Here is a 15,255-nt window from a genome sequence, read left to right on the forward strand (position 1 = left end):
GGGGGGGGTCCAGATTAATTGAGACTGATGGTCCTCCTACAGGATTGCCCTTCTCCTCAGCTTCTTTCAGCTTTCCCTAATTCAACAACAGGGGTCAGCTGCTTCTGTCCATTGACTGGGTGCAAACATCTGCATCTGACTCTTTCAGCTGCTTGTTGGGTCTTTCGGAAGGCAGTTATGTTAGGTTCCTTTTTGTGAGCACTCCATAGCCTCAGTAATAGTGTCAGGCCATGGGACCTCCCCTTGAACTGGATCCCACTTTGGGCCTGTCGGTGGACCTTCTTTTCCTCAGGCCCCTCTCTATTTCCATCCCTGACCTCAAGCTTTACTACAAAGCCATAGTGATAAAAACAAACAAACAAACAAACAAAAAAAAACCTGCATGGTATTGGTACAGAGACAGGCATGTTGACCAATGGACTAGAATTGAAGACCCAGAAATAAAACCACACACTTACGGTCACTGGATCTTTGACAAAAACGCCAACAATGGAAAAAAAAGAAAGCATCTTCAATAAATGGTGCTGGTCTAACTGGCTGTCTGTATGTGGAAGAATGAAAATAGACTCATATTTGTCACCTTGTACAAAGCTCAAGTCCACGTGGATCACGGCCTTCAACATAAAACCAGATATACTCAATCTCATAGAAGAGAAAGTGGGAAAGTGCCTTGAACTCATTGGCACAGGTGGAAATTTCCTAAGCAGAACTCCAGTGGCTCAGGCTCTAAGATCAAGAGCCGATAAATGGGGCCTCAGGAAACTGGAAAGCTTCTTGTACTCTACTTAAACAGAGCAGCTTCAGGATGTTCTTTCCCGACCTCCAAACTTACTTCCTACGTATAGAGGCAAGCTCATTTTAGAGCGCTTCCTCGCAGCCTCTGGAGTGCTGGTGCCCGAGCGCTCATGGAAACCCACATTGCTAGAAAATGCTTCCCCTTCCTTCCTCCTTCATATTAGAGTTAGCATCACACTGGCTCTCCCCAGTTCACTTATAGACAGGCTCCGCATTCCAGGATTTATTTCAGGATAATAAACACAGTTAATACTTGGTATAAAAGGAGACAATGCAACGGACAGGATGGAGAACTGCAGAGTGACGAAATTCCTGCCTGGCTGAGATGACTAGAATAGCTGGGCCTTATTTAGCATCCCTGGTGTCGTGCGTCTACGCTCCACCAAGTCCTGTTAGGACTCCCATCAGACCCATAAGGAAATTGGTTTTGAGCCGTGAAATGGCTCTCAGAGGAAGGGGCTGAGCCCAGTCTGCCACCATGTGGGCCTGGCTCTGGAGCTGCAGAAATAGGACAAACAGAAACCTCGTTGACAACTAGTTATTGCTCCTAACATGGCTGGGGGACTGGGAGGGAGGGCAGGAACGGAACCCATGTTAGGTATCCCTCCTAAGTTTCTGCTTCTCTGAAAAATCTTATTTCTTAATATTTGCCCATTTATTTAAGTGTATGTATGTCGACACAGGTGGGCCACACACAGCACATGTATGTGGCCAGAGGACAACTTGCGGGAGAATGTTGTCTACTCCCACCATGTTCTGGAAAGTGAACTTAGGTGGTAAGGTTTGGTGGCAGCAGTCAAGTGCCTTTGCCCACTGAGCCACACCCTGCCTGCCCAGTAAATGTTGTTTTAAGGGACTGTTTTAGGTCGTTTATTACCTATCCAAAGTTACTGACAACAGCACTCTCCTAAAGCCATTCTATGCTCTCAACAGGGTCCTGCCATCTCCCTTTTACCACAGTCTCCACCACTCCCTTTTGTCCCACATTGGGCTCTAGCTTTCCTGGTTTTTGTAGTCTGCCTCACATCTAATAAATAGCCCTACAAAAGTCTATGTTTTTGAGACCTATGAGACAATTTGTTTTTTTGAGGAGAGGATCTCAGATATGAGTATTTGAAAAGGAGACTCTGATGGAAGGAGATCGAAGACTGACAGGAAGACAAGGCAGATAAGAAAGGCTGGCCCGGCTTCACATCATGCCAGGTGCGCACGCCTGCTCAGCGCTTTCGCTCGGGTGTAAAGGATCACCTGTGTGAGGTAATGATGACTTTCCTGTCCTGCCTCCACCACCCTGATTTCTCAAGTCAATTCCCACTTGGCAAGCTTAAGTTGTACCTGGGGCTTCTTGGTGGCTCTGGGTTTTCACTGTTGTAGGCTTTGGAGGGTTTTGTTTACGAGCAGGATCTTGCTATGTCACCCTGGCTGGCCTGGAACTCACTACGCACACCAAGCCAGTCTCAAGTTCACAGAGAGCCTCCTGCCTCTGAATCCTGAGTGCTGGGATTAAAAGTGTACAGTATCCCATCCAGCCAAGTTTTGGTATTATGAGATATGGTCTCACTATGTAGCCCAGGTTAGCCTTGAACTCATAGCAACCCCCTGCCTTGGCTTCTTAAACAAACAAAAACTAAAAAAAACAAAACAAAACAAAACACCAAAACCACGAAAAACAAAAACAGCTACCCTCTGGATGAAGAGCTATAGACAACTAACGGCTACCAAGAGATGAAGAATTCGACTTCTTCAAGTGTGATCCTCTTGCTAGGTTATCTAATCCCACATGGTCAGCCCTTGTTTATATCTATGATCTCAGCTCATATACATATGCCCAACACTAAATATATTCAGCAGGATATGTATATATGTATGTGTGTGCATACACATATGTGTTTTATATATATACATACGTGTGTAACAGTAATAATTAAAGAAGAAGAAGTCCTGAGCTTGAGAGGGAACTGAATGAGACCCAGAAGGAGTTGGAGGCAGAGGAAGGTTGGGTGGGATGAAATGATATAAATACAGCACTCATGGATGAAATTATCAAGAAATGTGAAAAAAGAAATATTAAATTTTTGATAAAAGGGAAATAGTAAAATGAGAACCAATAATGAATAAATCACACAAACAATATGAGAAATCTGTTTTTACATGCACACACATGCACACACACACACACACAAATCTTTAATATAGAAACAGAATGAGTCACAACAAAATATCCACAAAAGACTCTTCAATGTCCAAAGAGATGGCCAACTTGAAAGATAGAGGCAAAATAAAGCCATCCAGAGACCACCTCCTGGCCTAATCCAGGGCAAGCCTCCTAAGGTTTGGTGACATGATGCACTGGAATGGCTGTGGAAGACAAGCGTGTGCTGTTGACAGGAATATAAATGGGCACATCTTTACAGGGAGGTTTTAGTTATACTTCTGAAAAATGTGCCTTGCAGCAGAATAACATGACTGCAGATCCTGAAAAAAATACCCCGTCCATAATACTGAGAGAATGAAAACAAACTGAATGTCCACCCACCTCGACACGGGTCAAACAAGCTGTCATGACCACCTGGAGCAAGTGTGTGCGTGTGAATTTAATTTTCCTGAGCATTATTTTATATTCACATCTTTATGTATCTCCTTGGTCTCTGAAGTCCTGACATTTGAGGCTATCTATTGCATAGTTTTAATGTCTATGGCTGACTTTACTCCTCTGATTTGGGGGATTTCTTTCCATATTCCCACCATTACAGATGATATTGTCCTGTATCCTTTGATGTCTGCCCTCACAGGTGCCTTTCCCCACCCAGAAACCTCAGCTCCTAAAGGAGTTCCTTTCCCCCACATGCCCTAGAATGTGATCCAATAGCTTCCTCATCTGGCTGGGCCAGAGTAGAGGAACTTCTGGTCACAATTACTAAGTGAGGGTTCTAATTTTATCACGCAGAGTGCTCCAGGGAAATATTGTCATAGCACCAGTGACCATGACCACATGTGTTCTTGAATTCAAAGGATGAGGAATGATGTGTGTTTAAGTGGAAGCACCTCCAAGAGAAAGATAAATGTAAGTGGCTTCTGGTTAGAAGTTTAGCCAGGCATGCTGGTGTATGCCTTTAATCCCAGCGCTCAGGTTAGGGAAGCAGAGGCAGGTAGAGGATCTCTGTGAATTCCAAGGACAGCCTGGTCTACCGAGAGAGTTCCGGGACAGCCAGGGCTACAAAGAAACCCTATTGTGGGTAGAGATAGAGAAGTAGAAGTAGTAGGTTTAAAAAAACAAAAAACAAAAAAAAAAAAAAATGTGCTCTGGGAGTGGTAGAGCACTCCTTCAGTCTTAGCAGTTCGGAGAAGAGGCAAGCAGGTTTGTGGTCACCTTGATCCACAAACTGAGTTCCAGGAAAGCCAGCAATACACAGAAAAATCTTGTCTGGAAAGACAACAAAGAAAAAGGAGGGAGGGAAAGAGGGAGGGAGGGAGGCAGGAAGGCAGGCAGGAAGGAAATAAGACTGTATATTTGTAACTACTTGTACATGCAAAAGAACTATCCATAGAAATCCAAACTGACAGAAACTCGAGAACACAAGGAAGCCTGGAGCCTTGTTTGAGACCACAGAGATGTGAACACTGACTAGCAGCAAGGCCTTCCTGACTGAGAGAGAGGCCTGGCTGCTGACACAGGCCCCGACCCGCCTGAGCAGACCCCAGCAGGATCAAGACTTGACACGGTACTCACACGGCAGCTTCGATGATGCCCTGGATCTCCTTCTGCAGTTCTGGCTCCTTCTGGTACGCCTTGACCAGCAGCAGGGCCTGGTCATAGTTGGCACAGTAGACTTTATAGACTTGTTCAAACTCCTCTTGGAATTCCAGGAATAAGTTACCTGACGACCAGTAAGCAACAAGGGTTATCAGTTACAAATTGGAAGGTAGAGTCAGCTCTGAGGTAGTCTGCTTCTATTTTCCAGCCATTTCATGACGCTGCTGAGTGGGTGACAGGATGGTGTCGGGTCTAGGTTCTTAAATATCTTTTCTTTTTTAAGATTTATTTCTTTATGTTATTCATATGAATACACTATAGCTGTCTTCAGACACACCAGTAGAGGGCATCGGATCCCATGACAGATGGTTGTGAGCCACCATGTGGTTGCTGGGATTTGAACTCAGAACCTCTGGAAGAGCAGTCAGTGTTTTTAACCCATCAGTTCTCTAGCCCCGGTGGTCCAGGTTCTTAAACTCTAGGTTATAACCCCAGATGAGGCTGGCTGCAGACCTAAATGTGGGGTCTGGGGAAGTTTGGCAAGAGTAAAACATTTCCATACCCAGGGTAACCGGAGATCAATTCTAAAGCAAACTGATTATGAACCTGAGGTGTTTCTGACCATGCCCACCTGTGCGGCCTCATGGAACTTCCTCTGCAGCCTTGGTTTTGAACACAGGCAACATCTGCACTTTGTTCTGCAGGCGACCTCATGCTACACAACCCCAGTGAACACTGCCTGCAATACCTCTCAGACCTGAGACCCCCGGATGATATGAGAGGAGTCGCAGCATCTTCTCCACATATACAAGGTTTTCTGCTCTTACAGAGACAGACTGGTTTAGTTGTGGGAAACGAGACATTTAATATTTTTCTACTGTCACTCCATATGTAGCAAGTTAGTGTACCTTTGGATCACTTTGTGATAGAATGCCCAATTTTAGTATTTTCTGCTTGTGAGGGTTGGAGAAACGGCTTAGTAGTTCATAGAAATAATTTGCCATTCTGTCGGAGGACCTGTGCTTAGTTCCCAGCAACCACACTGGGTGGCTCACAACTGCCTGTAACTCCAGCTTCAGAGACTCCAGTGCTCTCTTCTGGCCTCTAGAGATACATTAACACCTATGACATAGACGCACACAGACACACACACACACACACACACACACACACACACGTAAATAAAAATAAAATTTACTGCTTGACTAGAGTTTCAGTTTTTTAAACGTGGTCAAATTTTGGCTTGGAATTAGGACAGGACTTTCCTTAATATTTATTTATTTACTTACTTAGTTCTTTATTTATTTATTTTTAGTAAAAAGATCCCCTACACTTCTGTCATTGTACTACAGATTCAGACAAAGTGGAATTCTCAACATTAATAATGGTCAAATCAAAATATTGATCAACTCAGAAAAAAAAACCTGATGATTTTTTTATTTATTATATTATTTATTATATACACTGTAGCTGTCTTCAGACACACCAGAAGAGGGCATCAGATCTTATTACAGATGGTTTTGAACCACCATGTGGTTGCTGGGATTTGAACTCAGGACCTCTGGAAGAGCAGTCAGTGCTCTTAACCCCTGAGCCATCTCTCCAGCCCCTGATGATGTTTTATGTTGTAAAGTATCTGATATTTAACCAAGACTTAATTCTTTAGATTAAAAATAAACACTAGTATGCAAATATCTCACTAGTATGCAAATTTGTTTTCATAATGGGATCTGATGCTCTCTTCTGGTGTGTCTGATGACAGCTACAGTATATATATATATATATATATATATATATATATATATTAAATCTTTTTAAAGAAAAAAACATTGCTTTGTGCCTGTTGTAGTTTCCATTCATTTCCCTGTAATCGGCAGGTCAAACATTCTCACACATTAATGGGATATTAGAAATCTCCATGCAACTTCTATTTAAAATGCTGTTTTCATCATTTTTTAAAAAATCATTCTTATGTCCTTATGTTAAATTGTATCAAACATTTTTTATAAAGAAAAACAGTGTCCGCGCTGAACATGTGAGACCTTTTCTTGCTGCCTCCATCCCTGAACAGCACAGCGTAGCAACCTTCTACACACCGCTTGCTCAGTGCTAACTGTCGGAAGCCCTCTAGCGGTGGTTTCAAGTGTCCAGGGGAGCTTCAGGAGGTGTATGCTAGCTAGTACTAGGCCATTTTACACAAGGAATCTGCTTGAGCACCGGTGAGGGGAAACCTGCCCTTGTAGATACCAAGGAAAGACTATGTTAAAGTAAAGCCCAAGAAACATCAAAGACTAGGTGTGTGTGTGTGGAGGGGTGTCTATTTGAGGAAGGTTTTACAGATAATGTGACCATCTGCCAGAGAGCAGAAGTAACCAGGCCCAGGAAGCCCAGGGGATGCTAGACTTTCAAGCTTGTGGATGACAATAGCAAGGCCCAGAGTCAGGTAACCCTGGCCTGAGGACAGCCATTGACGCTGGTGTGTCTGGGAACAGAGTGAGCCAGGCACACAGGGGCGCAAACACATGGATACTAAAGCCAAGTTGCCCGGGGCATCAGCGTTAAGTGGGGCGCAGCCAGGCGCTCAGTTTGTAATCCAGTGGTGGCAGGAAGCAGAGGGAGTGGTTTGAGCTGGGGTCTCATGTCAGCTTAATTTCGAGAGCAGGTACAGTAAAGTTAGAACAAGTGGAGAAGATGAAATAGACCTGGAGCGGTTTCCTAAAGTGTTCTGTATCTTCTAATAGGAATCCGGTTACTTATAGAGAGCAGGTGGGAAGAGTAAAGGAATTGGGGTAGCACCGTAGGGATAAGAGACAAAGAAGACGGCTGCCTTAAAAACAAGGTTTGAGATAATTCTGACGCTTGGTACCACGGTCATTTTTCTATAAACCTAACAGTGCTCTAAAAAAATAAAATCTACTAATTAAAAATATACAGAAGCTGGAGAGATGGCTCAGCAGTTAAGAGCACTTACTACTCTTCAGGAGAACCGGGTTCAAATCCCAACACCCACATGAGAGCTCACAACCATCTGTAAATCTAGTTCCAGGAGATTCAGTGATTCAGTGCCCCTTTCTGGCCTCTGCAGGCACGAGGCACTCACATGGTCCAGAGACATGCAGGCAGGCAAAACATTCATACATATAAAAAATAAAAAAAATAAATCAGTAGTACCATGTTGAGACTAAACTGGGAAGCACTGTGGGTTCAGCGTCTCCTCCCAGGTACATGAGTTAAAAGCTTCGCCTCGAGGAAGCCGCCTCGAGGGATCAGACACTAGATGAGTGCCCTGCGTCCTCTGACACGCCCAGACTTCCCCTCTTGATGATTTTCCCTGGAGCTCGGGAGCCAGTTCTGCAGTAAGCACAGGCTGTGGTCAAAGCCGTGGGCAAGCAAGCCAAGCAAGACGGTGTGGGTGAGTACCTGCGTCTTTTGCTTACCAATCAGGTGCGCTTGCTCCTCTTCCCTGCGGGCTGTCTCCTGCAGCCCTGGAAGGAATCTGCTGCTCACTTGGATGATGTCATCGATGTTTGAGAACAGGATGTCCAGATCTCCTGGTGGCAGCTGAAAGCAACAAAAAAAAAAAAAAAATGCAGAGACTGGGGGCCTGGTAGGGGACTATCGGGGACAGACTTGGGCACTCATGCTATCTGGGGCCGGATCGCTCTTGGGAAGACTGGCTGCCCAATGCAATAAATACTGGGGAAGATTTGGGAATGTCGTAAGTTAGGTCCCCACATTGCTTAACAAGAAAAAGAGACATCAAGTTCAGAGTGTCCAGCATGGAAGGAATGCTTAAGGCTGGGGATGGGGGCTAGTTTGGGGCTGGGCAAGAGGTTAGTGTTATGATTTGAATATGATATGTTTCCCAAGGACTCGTGTGTTTAAACACTTCTTCCCCAGCTCGGTAGCATTATTTGGAAAGGCTATGAGACCTTTGGGAGGTAAGCCTTGCTGGAAGTGGAGTAATGGAGGTGGACCTGAAGGTTTTTCAGCCTGCTCCTGCTTCTTCCTAGCCTATTCAGTAGCTTGTTTGACTCAGCATTTGCTGCTCTTGCAGAAGACCTAGGTCCCCAGCACCCACCATGGTAGCGCACAGCCATCTGTAACTCTGGCTCCTGGGAATCTCACATCCTCCCTGGCTTCCTCAGGCGCACACACAGTTATATGTAAGCATACGCCATCAAACACTCGTACACATAAAAATAAATCTTCAAGAGGCTGGAGAGATGGCTCAGTGGTTAAGAGCACTGGCTGCTCTTCCAAAGGATCTAGGTTCAATTCCCAGCACCCACAAGGCAGCTCACAACTCTGTAACTCCAGGTCCAGGGGATCCAACATCCTCACATAGATAGACATGCAGGCCAAACACCAATGCATTAAAATAGATAGACAGACAGACAGACAGACAGACAGACAGACAGACAGATAGATAGATAGATTTTTTTTTAATTAAAAATAAATAGGGCTGGAGAGATGGCTCAGAGGTTAAGAGCACTGACTGCTCTTCTGAAGGTCCTGAGTTCAAATCCCAGCAACCACATGGTGGCTCACAACCACCCGTAATAAGATCCGACACCCTCTTCTGGTGTGTCTGAAGACAGCTACAGTGTACTTATGTATAATAATAAACAGACCTTTGGACTGGAGCAAGCAGGGCTTAGCTAGTGGAGTTGACCAGAGAGAGCAAAGGTCCAAAATTCAATTCCCAACAACCAAATGAAGGCTCACAACCATCTGTACAGCTACAGTGTACTCATACATAAACAATAAATAAATCTTAAGATATATATATTCAAAAACCTTGCAAAATTGAGTTACCAAAGAAGATAACAATGATATTTTCATATTTTAAGTTTACTATTTTATGTCAGGCTAAGTTCATAGCTATCCTCAGCCTCTATGGCTAATAGGCTTCAAGTTGGACACGCCCAAGTCATTCAAGGCCGTGCTGAAAGCTACATGGCCAGTCAATAAAGACCCGCAGCTTATATCTATGGTGAGGGGTCTTAGAGGCAGACCACTCCTTTTCCTATGAAGACAGGCTGTGGGGGCACATGAGTACCTGCTGTAGGTGGCTTCTGATGTCAGAGGCACAGAGTCGCAGCGTGTGCAAGTAGGAGGCTTCTGTGTCAATGAGCTCTCTGATGGCCAGCCTCTGATGGAGCAGCGATCTGTCCTCCGCGCCCTGGCTTTCCTGCACAGGATTCTCTGCCTTGGAAGAGGCCTCATCTGCTCCAAAGTCAGCCATGTCCACAGGTTCTGGGGAAAAAAAAATACAATTGTAAGGTAGACATCTCATTCCATCTCCCGGGAAATGTTGTCCCTAACTTGAAGCCTACTCATCAAGTGGCCTAAAACGTCATTAGCTGCAAACAGAGTCGACTGTTTATTAAACAGAGTCCGTGAACTCTTGGCTTTTGCGGGTGGTGTCTGAACGATAGGAGAGGTCAAACAACAGCTCAGGTTGTTGCTGACACTGGAAATTCATTTCCAAAGGGCTGCCTCTGTCTTGAGGCACTGGTTGGCTGGCGCCATTACAACGACGGAGTGGTGGAAAAGACAAGCACCGCGAAGAGAAGCGGGAACGGGAGCTGTGATTGGCTGAGACAGGTGAGCGCGTGCTGAGGCCGACACGCTGCCATTGCCTAGTAGGGTTGGCGGGATGGTATACAACAGCCTGCTGCTGAAGCAGATACAGACTTAGCCCCCCGGACCTGCTTCCCAGCCTTAGGACGCCCTCTAACTCTGGGCAATGACGGAGGCCCAGGATGAGGAAAAGTTCCCTTTCTGGATCGGATCCCCTCAAAGGACCACCAAGGTCCTCGATGCCACTGAAGGCCAGGTTGGTATAGGTGGTCCATGCTGCTGTCCTGGGCAGGATGAATCCTGTGATACATGTGGACATACGCGTGCATCTCTGCCACTGCCTGATGAATTGATAATGTCTTCAGAATTTTTTTTTTTTTTTTTTTTTTTGGAGGGGGATCCTGATGTGTGTGGCATGTGTAGCCACCTGAGGCCGAGTTTGAGGCCTGTGGTCTCTGCAGCCATTGAGGGCCATGAGTGGGTTGCGGGTCCAATGGCCAAGGGTCATGTTGATGCCTGAAGTCTGTGTGGATGGTCCTTGTCTGAGCAGACACCTGAAACCACGATTATGTCAGTGCGTGCGGGAGAGCTAACAGTTGCCACAAGGCTTTCCTAAGTTGATAGCTTCTGGAGAGGATGCAGATGGAGAACAAAGAAAGAATCATTCGCCCTTGGAGGCAGGGGACCGGCCACTAGGGATGTGAGCATCCGCCAATGAGTATACAGACAACACACAATGGACTGGGTTTTTTCTTTCTTTTTTTTCTCTTCTTTTTTTGGGGGGTGGGGGAAGGAGGGTGTTGTGGACATAGGAAAAACTGGGAGGTAAGCATGATTGGGGTGCATGATGTGAGATTCCCAAATAATCAATAAAAAATAATTTTAAAAAAGAAATGTATTTCCCAGGACTCAATGTAGTTTCCTAACAACACTTTTATTTATTTTTTCCAAAGTTTGAACCAGAGTCATTCAGGCATTCACTCATTCATTTTAAAAACACTTTATGCTGGGGAACTGGAGAGATGGCTCCTCAGTTAAGAGCACTGGCTGCTCTTCCAGAGGTCCTGAGTTCAAATCCCAGCAACCGCATGGAACCTCACAGCCATCTGTAATGTGGTCTGATGCCCTTTTCTGGTGCGTCTGAACACAGTGACCATATACATATATACATACATACATACATACATCTTTTTAAAAATATTTTATGCTGGGTTCATGAGGCCATGCCCATGTAGATATATATACATGTATTCTGCTCACATTTCCTCCCCATAAACAGCAGCCCTTTCCTTTCATGCCGTCCCCATTGTACCTATATGAAACTTAAGTCCAGGGTTGGAGAGATGGCTCAGTGGTTAAGAGCACTGACTGCTCTTCCAAAGGTCCTGAGTTCAAATCCCAGCAACCGCATGGTGGCTCACAACCATCTGTAATGAAATCTGCCGGCCTCTTCTGGAGTGTCTGAAGACAGTAACAGTGTACTTACATATAATAAATAAATATATAAAAAAAAAAAGAAAAGAAACTTAAGTCCACAAGTGAGTGGCGACCTGTGATAGTGTCTTCCTGTGACATACTTACCATGATAGTCCCTAGTACATCTGTTTTCCTATAGATGAAACAACTCCATTCTTCCTCATGGCTAAAAAGAAATCCTACCGTATGTATCAAAGCCTGGCCACTCCCTGGCTGGAGGCCACTGAGGTTATTTCCATAGCTTAAGTATGGTGAAAAGTACTCTGCTATGCATGTGGCTCTGAAAGTGCTGACTTGGAGTTTTGTTGGTGAATACCCAGGGGTAACACAGTCGTTGACCCAGATTTCTTCATTTGGCTCAGCTAAGTCCTCCTTCTTTTTCTCCCCCATGGTTCCTGGCTCTGGACATCAATCATGACCTAGAGCCTATAGCCAAGTGATTTTTCTTTCTTCTTTTTCTCTTTTTGTTCTTGTTTGTTTGTTTGTTTGTTTGTTTGAGACAGGGTCTCTCTGAACATCTCTGGCTATACAGAGAGACCATATAGACCAGGCTGGCCGCAAACTCAGAGATCCACTGCCTCTGTCTCCTGAGTGCTGGGATCAAAGGTGTGCACCACCACGCCCAGCTTTGCCGGGTGATTTTCAAAAGTTCCAGGACCATCTTTCTGAACTGAGACCTCCCTCCAACCCTGCCATCCATTCACATTTATCCTGGGCGTGCTTCCAGTTTAAAGTCCCTGAAACAAGCTGCAGTCATGGCGCTCACCCCCTGCTACCCACAGCATCATAGCTTCTTCCTGCTCAGCTTCACTGCCCCCGGCCAGAAGCCAGCCAGAGGGAAGGCGGTACCTCTCTCCCTGCCCCTGTGCTTCCTCTGTACTTGCTGCACCCCTCCCAGGCTCCACCTGTAGCATTCTTCTTCTTCCCTGAGCCCATTCCTGGTCCCCACCCTTCTCAACTCTGAAACTCCCATGTACTCTCTACTCGCTGTCTCTAAATGTTAAGACTGTATAAATAAGGCCATGGTATGGACAAGATGACCTGAAAAAAAAAAAAAAATCTTTCTACTAAGAAACACTCAGAGAAGCCCGAACGGATGTAACCTTTAACTCCAGAGCAAGAGAAATCGCCTAAGAGAAATCTCCAGGGAACTAAATCAGAGCAGGGGTGAGTGGGCTGGTGCCACTGTGCCCTCAGTGAGGGAACAAGGAAATGATTGTGGCCAATCTCAGCCAACTGGGAACTTAACAGGAAATACAATCCATTCAAGAAATGGTGAGTCGGGGGAAAGGATCAGCCCACCAGGGGAATAAATCAAGAAGGATATTGGAGAGCAGTGATTAACAGGCTGGAGAGGAACCAATGGGATCCTGGGGCGGGGGGGGGGGGACACTAGAGCTGACAGCTGGCCTCATGCTAACGGAAAACAATTAGGACTAGAGAATGTCAGAAGATTAGAGAATATCTTGAGAACGGATTTTTGTTTGTTTGTTTGTTTTTTGTTTTTCAAGACAGGGTTTCTCTGTGTAGCCCTGGCTGTCCTGGAACTCACTTTGTAGACCAGGCTGGCCTGGAACTCAGAAATTCACTTGCCTCTGCTTCCCAAGTGCTGGGATTAAAGGAGTGCGCCACCACTGCCCGAATCTGGTATTTAATTGGGAACATTTACACAGACAACTCTTAGAAAACTAAGAAACCAGTCAACCAATCAAACAAATATATATAAGTCTAGGGACAGGAATTCCATTCCTAGGACACACGTGGTAAAAGAAGGGAGCCAACACTTAGAAAATGTCCTCTAACCTACACATGTACACAATAAATAAATAAATAATATAATATAATTTCTAAATTACACAGAGAAGCTACATGGGTCCCTGATGCAATTTCACGCACGGTCAGTTGCAAAATTACATATGGTTCAATTAATTGTCTGCTGACCTTGATAGAGTCAAGATTTAGAACATTCCATCACATCGGCCTCACCCCTGTGGCTCCAACTCCTCCTGGGTACATTACTCTGGAAAATAATTCTTCAGTTTCTTTCAAATGAGGCATGTACCCTATCACCCTCCTAGGCAGCTAACCCAGAGGAAGTAAATGTAGGTCCACACAAAATTCTACATGTGGATACTCACAGAAGACAATCAGAGTGCCCTTTAGCGGCTGAAGGATGGATCAGACTGGCCTGTCGGTACCACAGAACGATCAGAAATGAACACAAACTATTGACACACCGCATTGGCTTGGTTGGGCTCTCAAGAAAATTACTCTGTGTTAAGAACAACCTAGGTTACTGTACTCGGTAATTCCACCAAGTGACATATGAAATTACAGAGACAGGACAGATGAGTGGCTGTCTGCCTAGGGACAGGGCTAGAAAGAAAGTGAATGGGACTACATTATAGAAATGAACATGAAGGAGCATTTTGCGGTGGTGGGAACACCTATACAGGTATGTATAAGTGGAGGTTACTCAACCCGTCACATGATAAAATGCTGTGGAATAACCACATACATGTAGTATGCTAGTGTCCATTTCCTGGCTTGGGTATTGTACAGCAAGATGCTGCCATTAGACAAGCAGAGGGAGGGAGGCCAAGATGTCTCAGTGGATAAAGGAGTTTACCACCAAGCCTTGATGACCTGAGTTCAATTCCCAAGACCTGCAAGGTGGAAAGGGAGAGCTGACTTCTGAAAGCTGTCTTCTGACCTTCACACATGCACCATGGCATGTAGACACCTACACACATATGTGTGAAACAAATAAACACATGTAAATGAAAAAAAATTAAGAAGGGGGCTGGAGAGATGGCTCAGTGGTTAAGAGCACTGACTGCTCTTCCAGAGGTCCTGAGTTCAATTCCCAGCAACCACACGGTGGCTCACAACCATGTGTAATGGGATCTGATGCCCTCTTCTGGTGTGTCTGAAGACAGCATATTCACATACATGAAATAAATACATTTTAAAAGAAAAAAATGGCTCACGGAGAGCTGTCCAAGGTGAAGGTCAGGAGCCGCGATAATAAAAGACCCTACTGAGGAACACCTATAAAAACAAAAGTGGCCAGGAGGGGGACCCTGGCTGAGGGGCGTGGTTGATGAGACCTCTGTTGCAATCAGAAGAAAAATTCCTATACAAAGAGCTTGCAGCTCTCAAGCTCAGAGGAGTCTGAGATTGAAATTTGTATATGAATCACCTTGTAAGCCTGCTCCTACTTGATTACCAAGTGTATCTTATGTATACAGGCACACACAGGTACAGAGGTCAGAGGTCAACTTCAGGTGTCAGTCCTGACCTTCATTTTGTTTGAGGTAGGGTCTCTTTGTTGTTTGACACTGGGCCTTGTACACCAGGGTAGCTGACCCTTGAGTACCCAGATATGCTCCTGTCTTCTATCTACTGGTATTATGAATGAGTGCCATTTTAGCTTTCTGAATGGGTTCTGGAGATCAAACTCAGGCCATGAGGTTTGCAAAGCCAGTGACTTTACCTGCTGGGCCATCTCTCAAGTTCTACTACTAACCATATTCTTTTTTTTTTTTTTTTTCTTTTTTTCTTTTTTTTTTTCTTTTTTTTCGAGACAGGGCTTCTCTGTGTAGTCCTGTCTGTCCTGGAACTCACTCTGTAGACCAGGCTGG

General features: G+C 45.0%; 1 protein-coding gene across 4 annotated transcripts in view; it reads right to left on the reverse strand.

The window, feature by feature from the left end:
* The window catches only part of Arhgef37 (Rho guanine nucleotide exchange factor 37), a 48,095-nt gene that overhangs the window by 21,491 nt on the left and 11,349 nt on the right, over positions 1-15,255 (reverse strand). For 2 of the 4 annotated variants that reach the window (XM_029547252.1, XM_021214981.2), the window contains exons 2-4: positions 9,612-9,808; positions 7,987-8,110; positions 4,526-4,673 (exon numbers count right to left, since the gene is read on the reverse strand). In XM_029547252.1, the coding sequence (XP_029403112.1) occupies positions 4,526-4,673; positions 7,987-8,110; positions 9,612-9,797 (458 nt within the window). In that variant the 5' untranslated portion in view covers positions 9,798-9,808. Of the gene's footprint in view, positions 1-4,525; positions 4,674-7,986; positions 8,111-9,611; positions 9,852-15,255 lie in introns of those variants that run through there. The other 2 variants (XM_029547251.1, XM_029547250.1) reach the window with 1 other exon arrangement.

Source organism: Mus pahari, chromosome 15, assembly GCF_900095145.1.
Source record: "Mus pahari chromosome 15, PAHARI_EIJ_v1.1, whole genome shotgun sequence".
Lineage (NCBI taxonomy): Eukaryota > Metazoa > Chordata > Mammalia > Rodentia > Muridae > Mus > Mus pahari.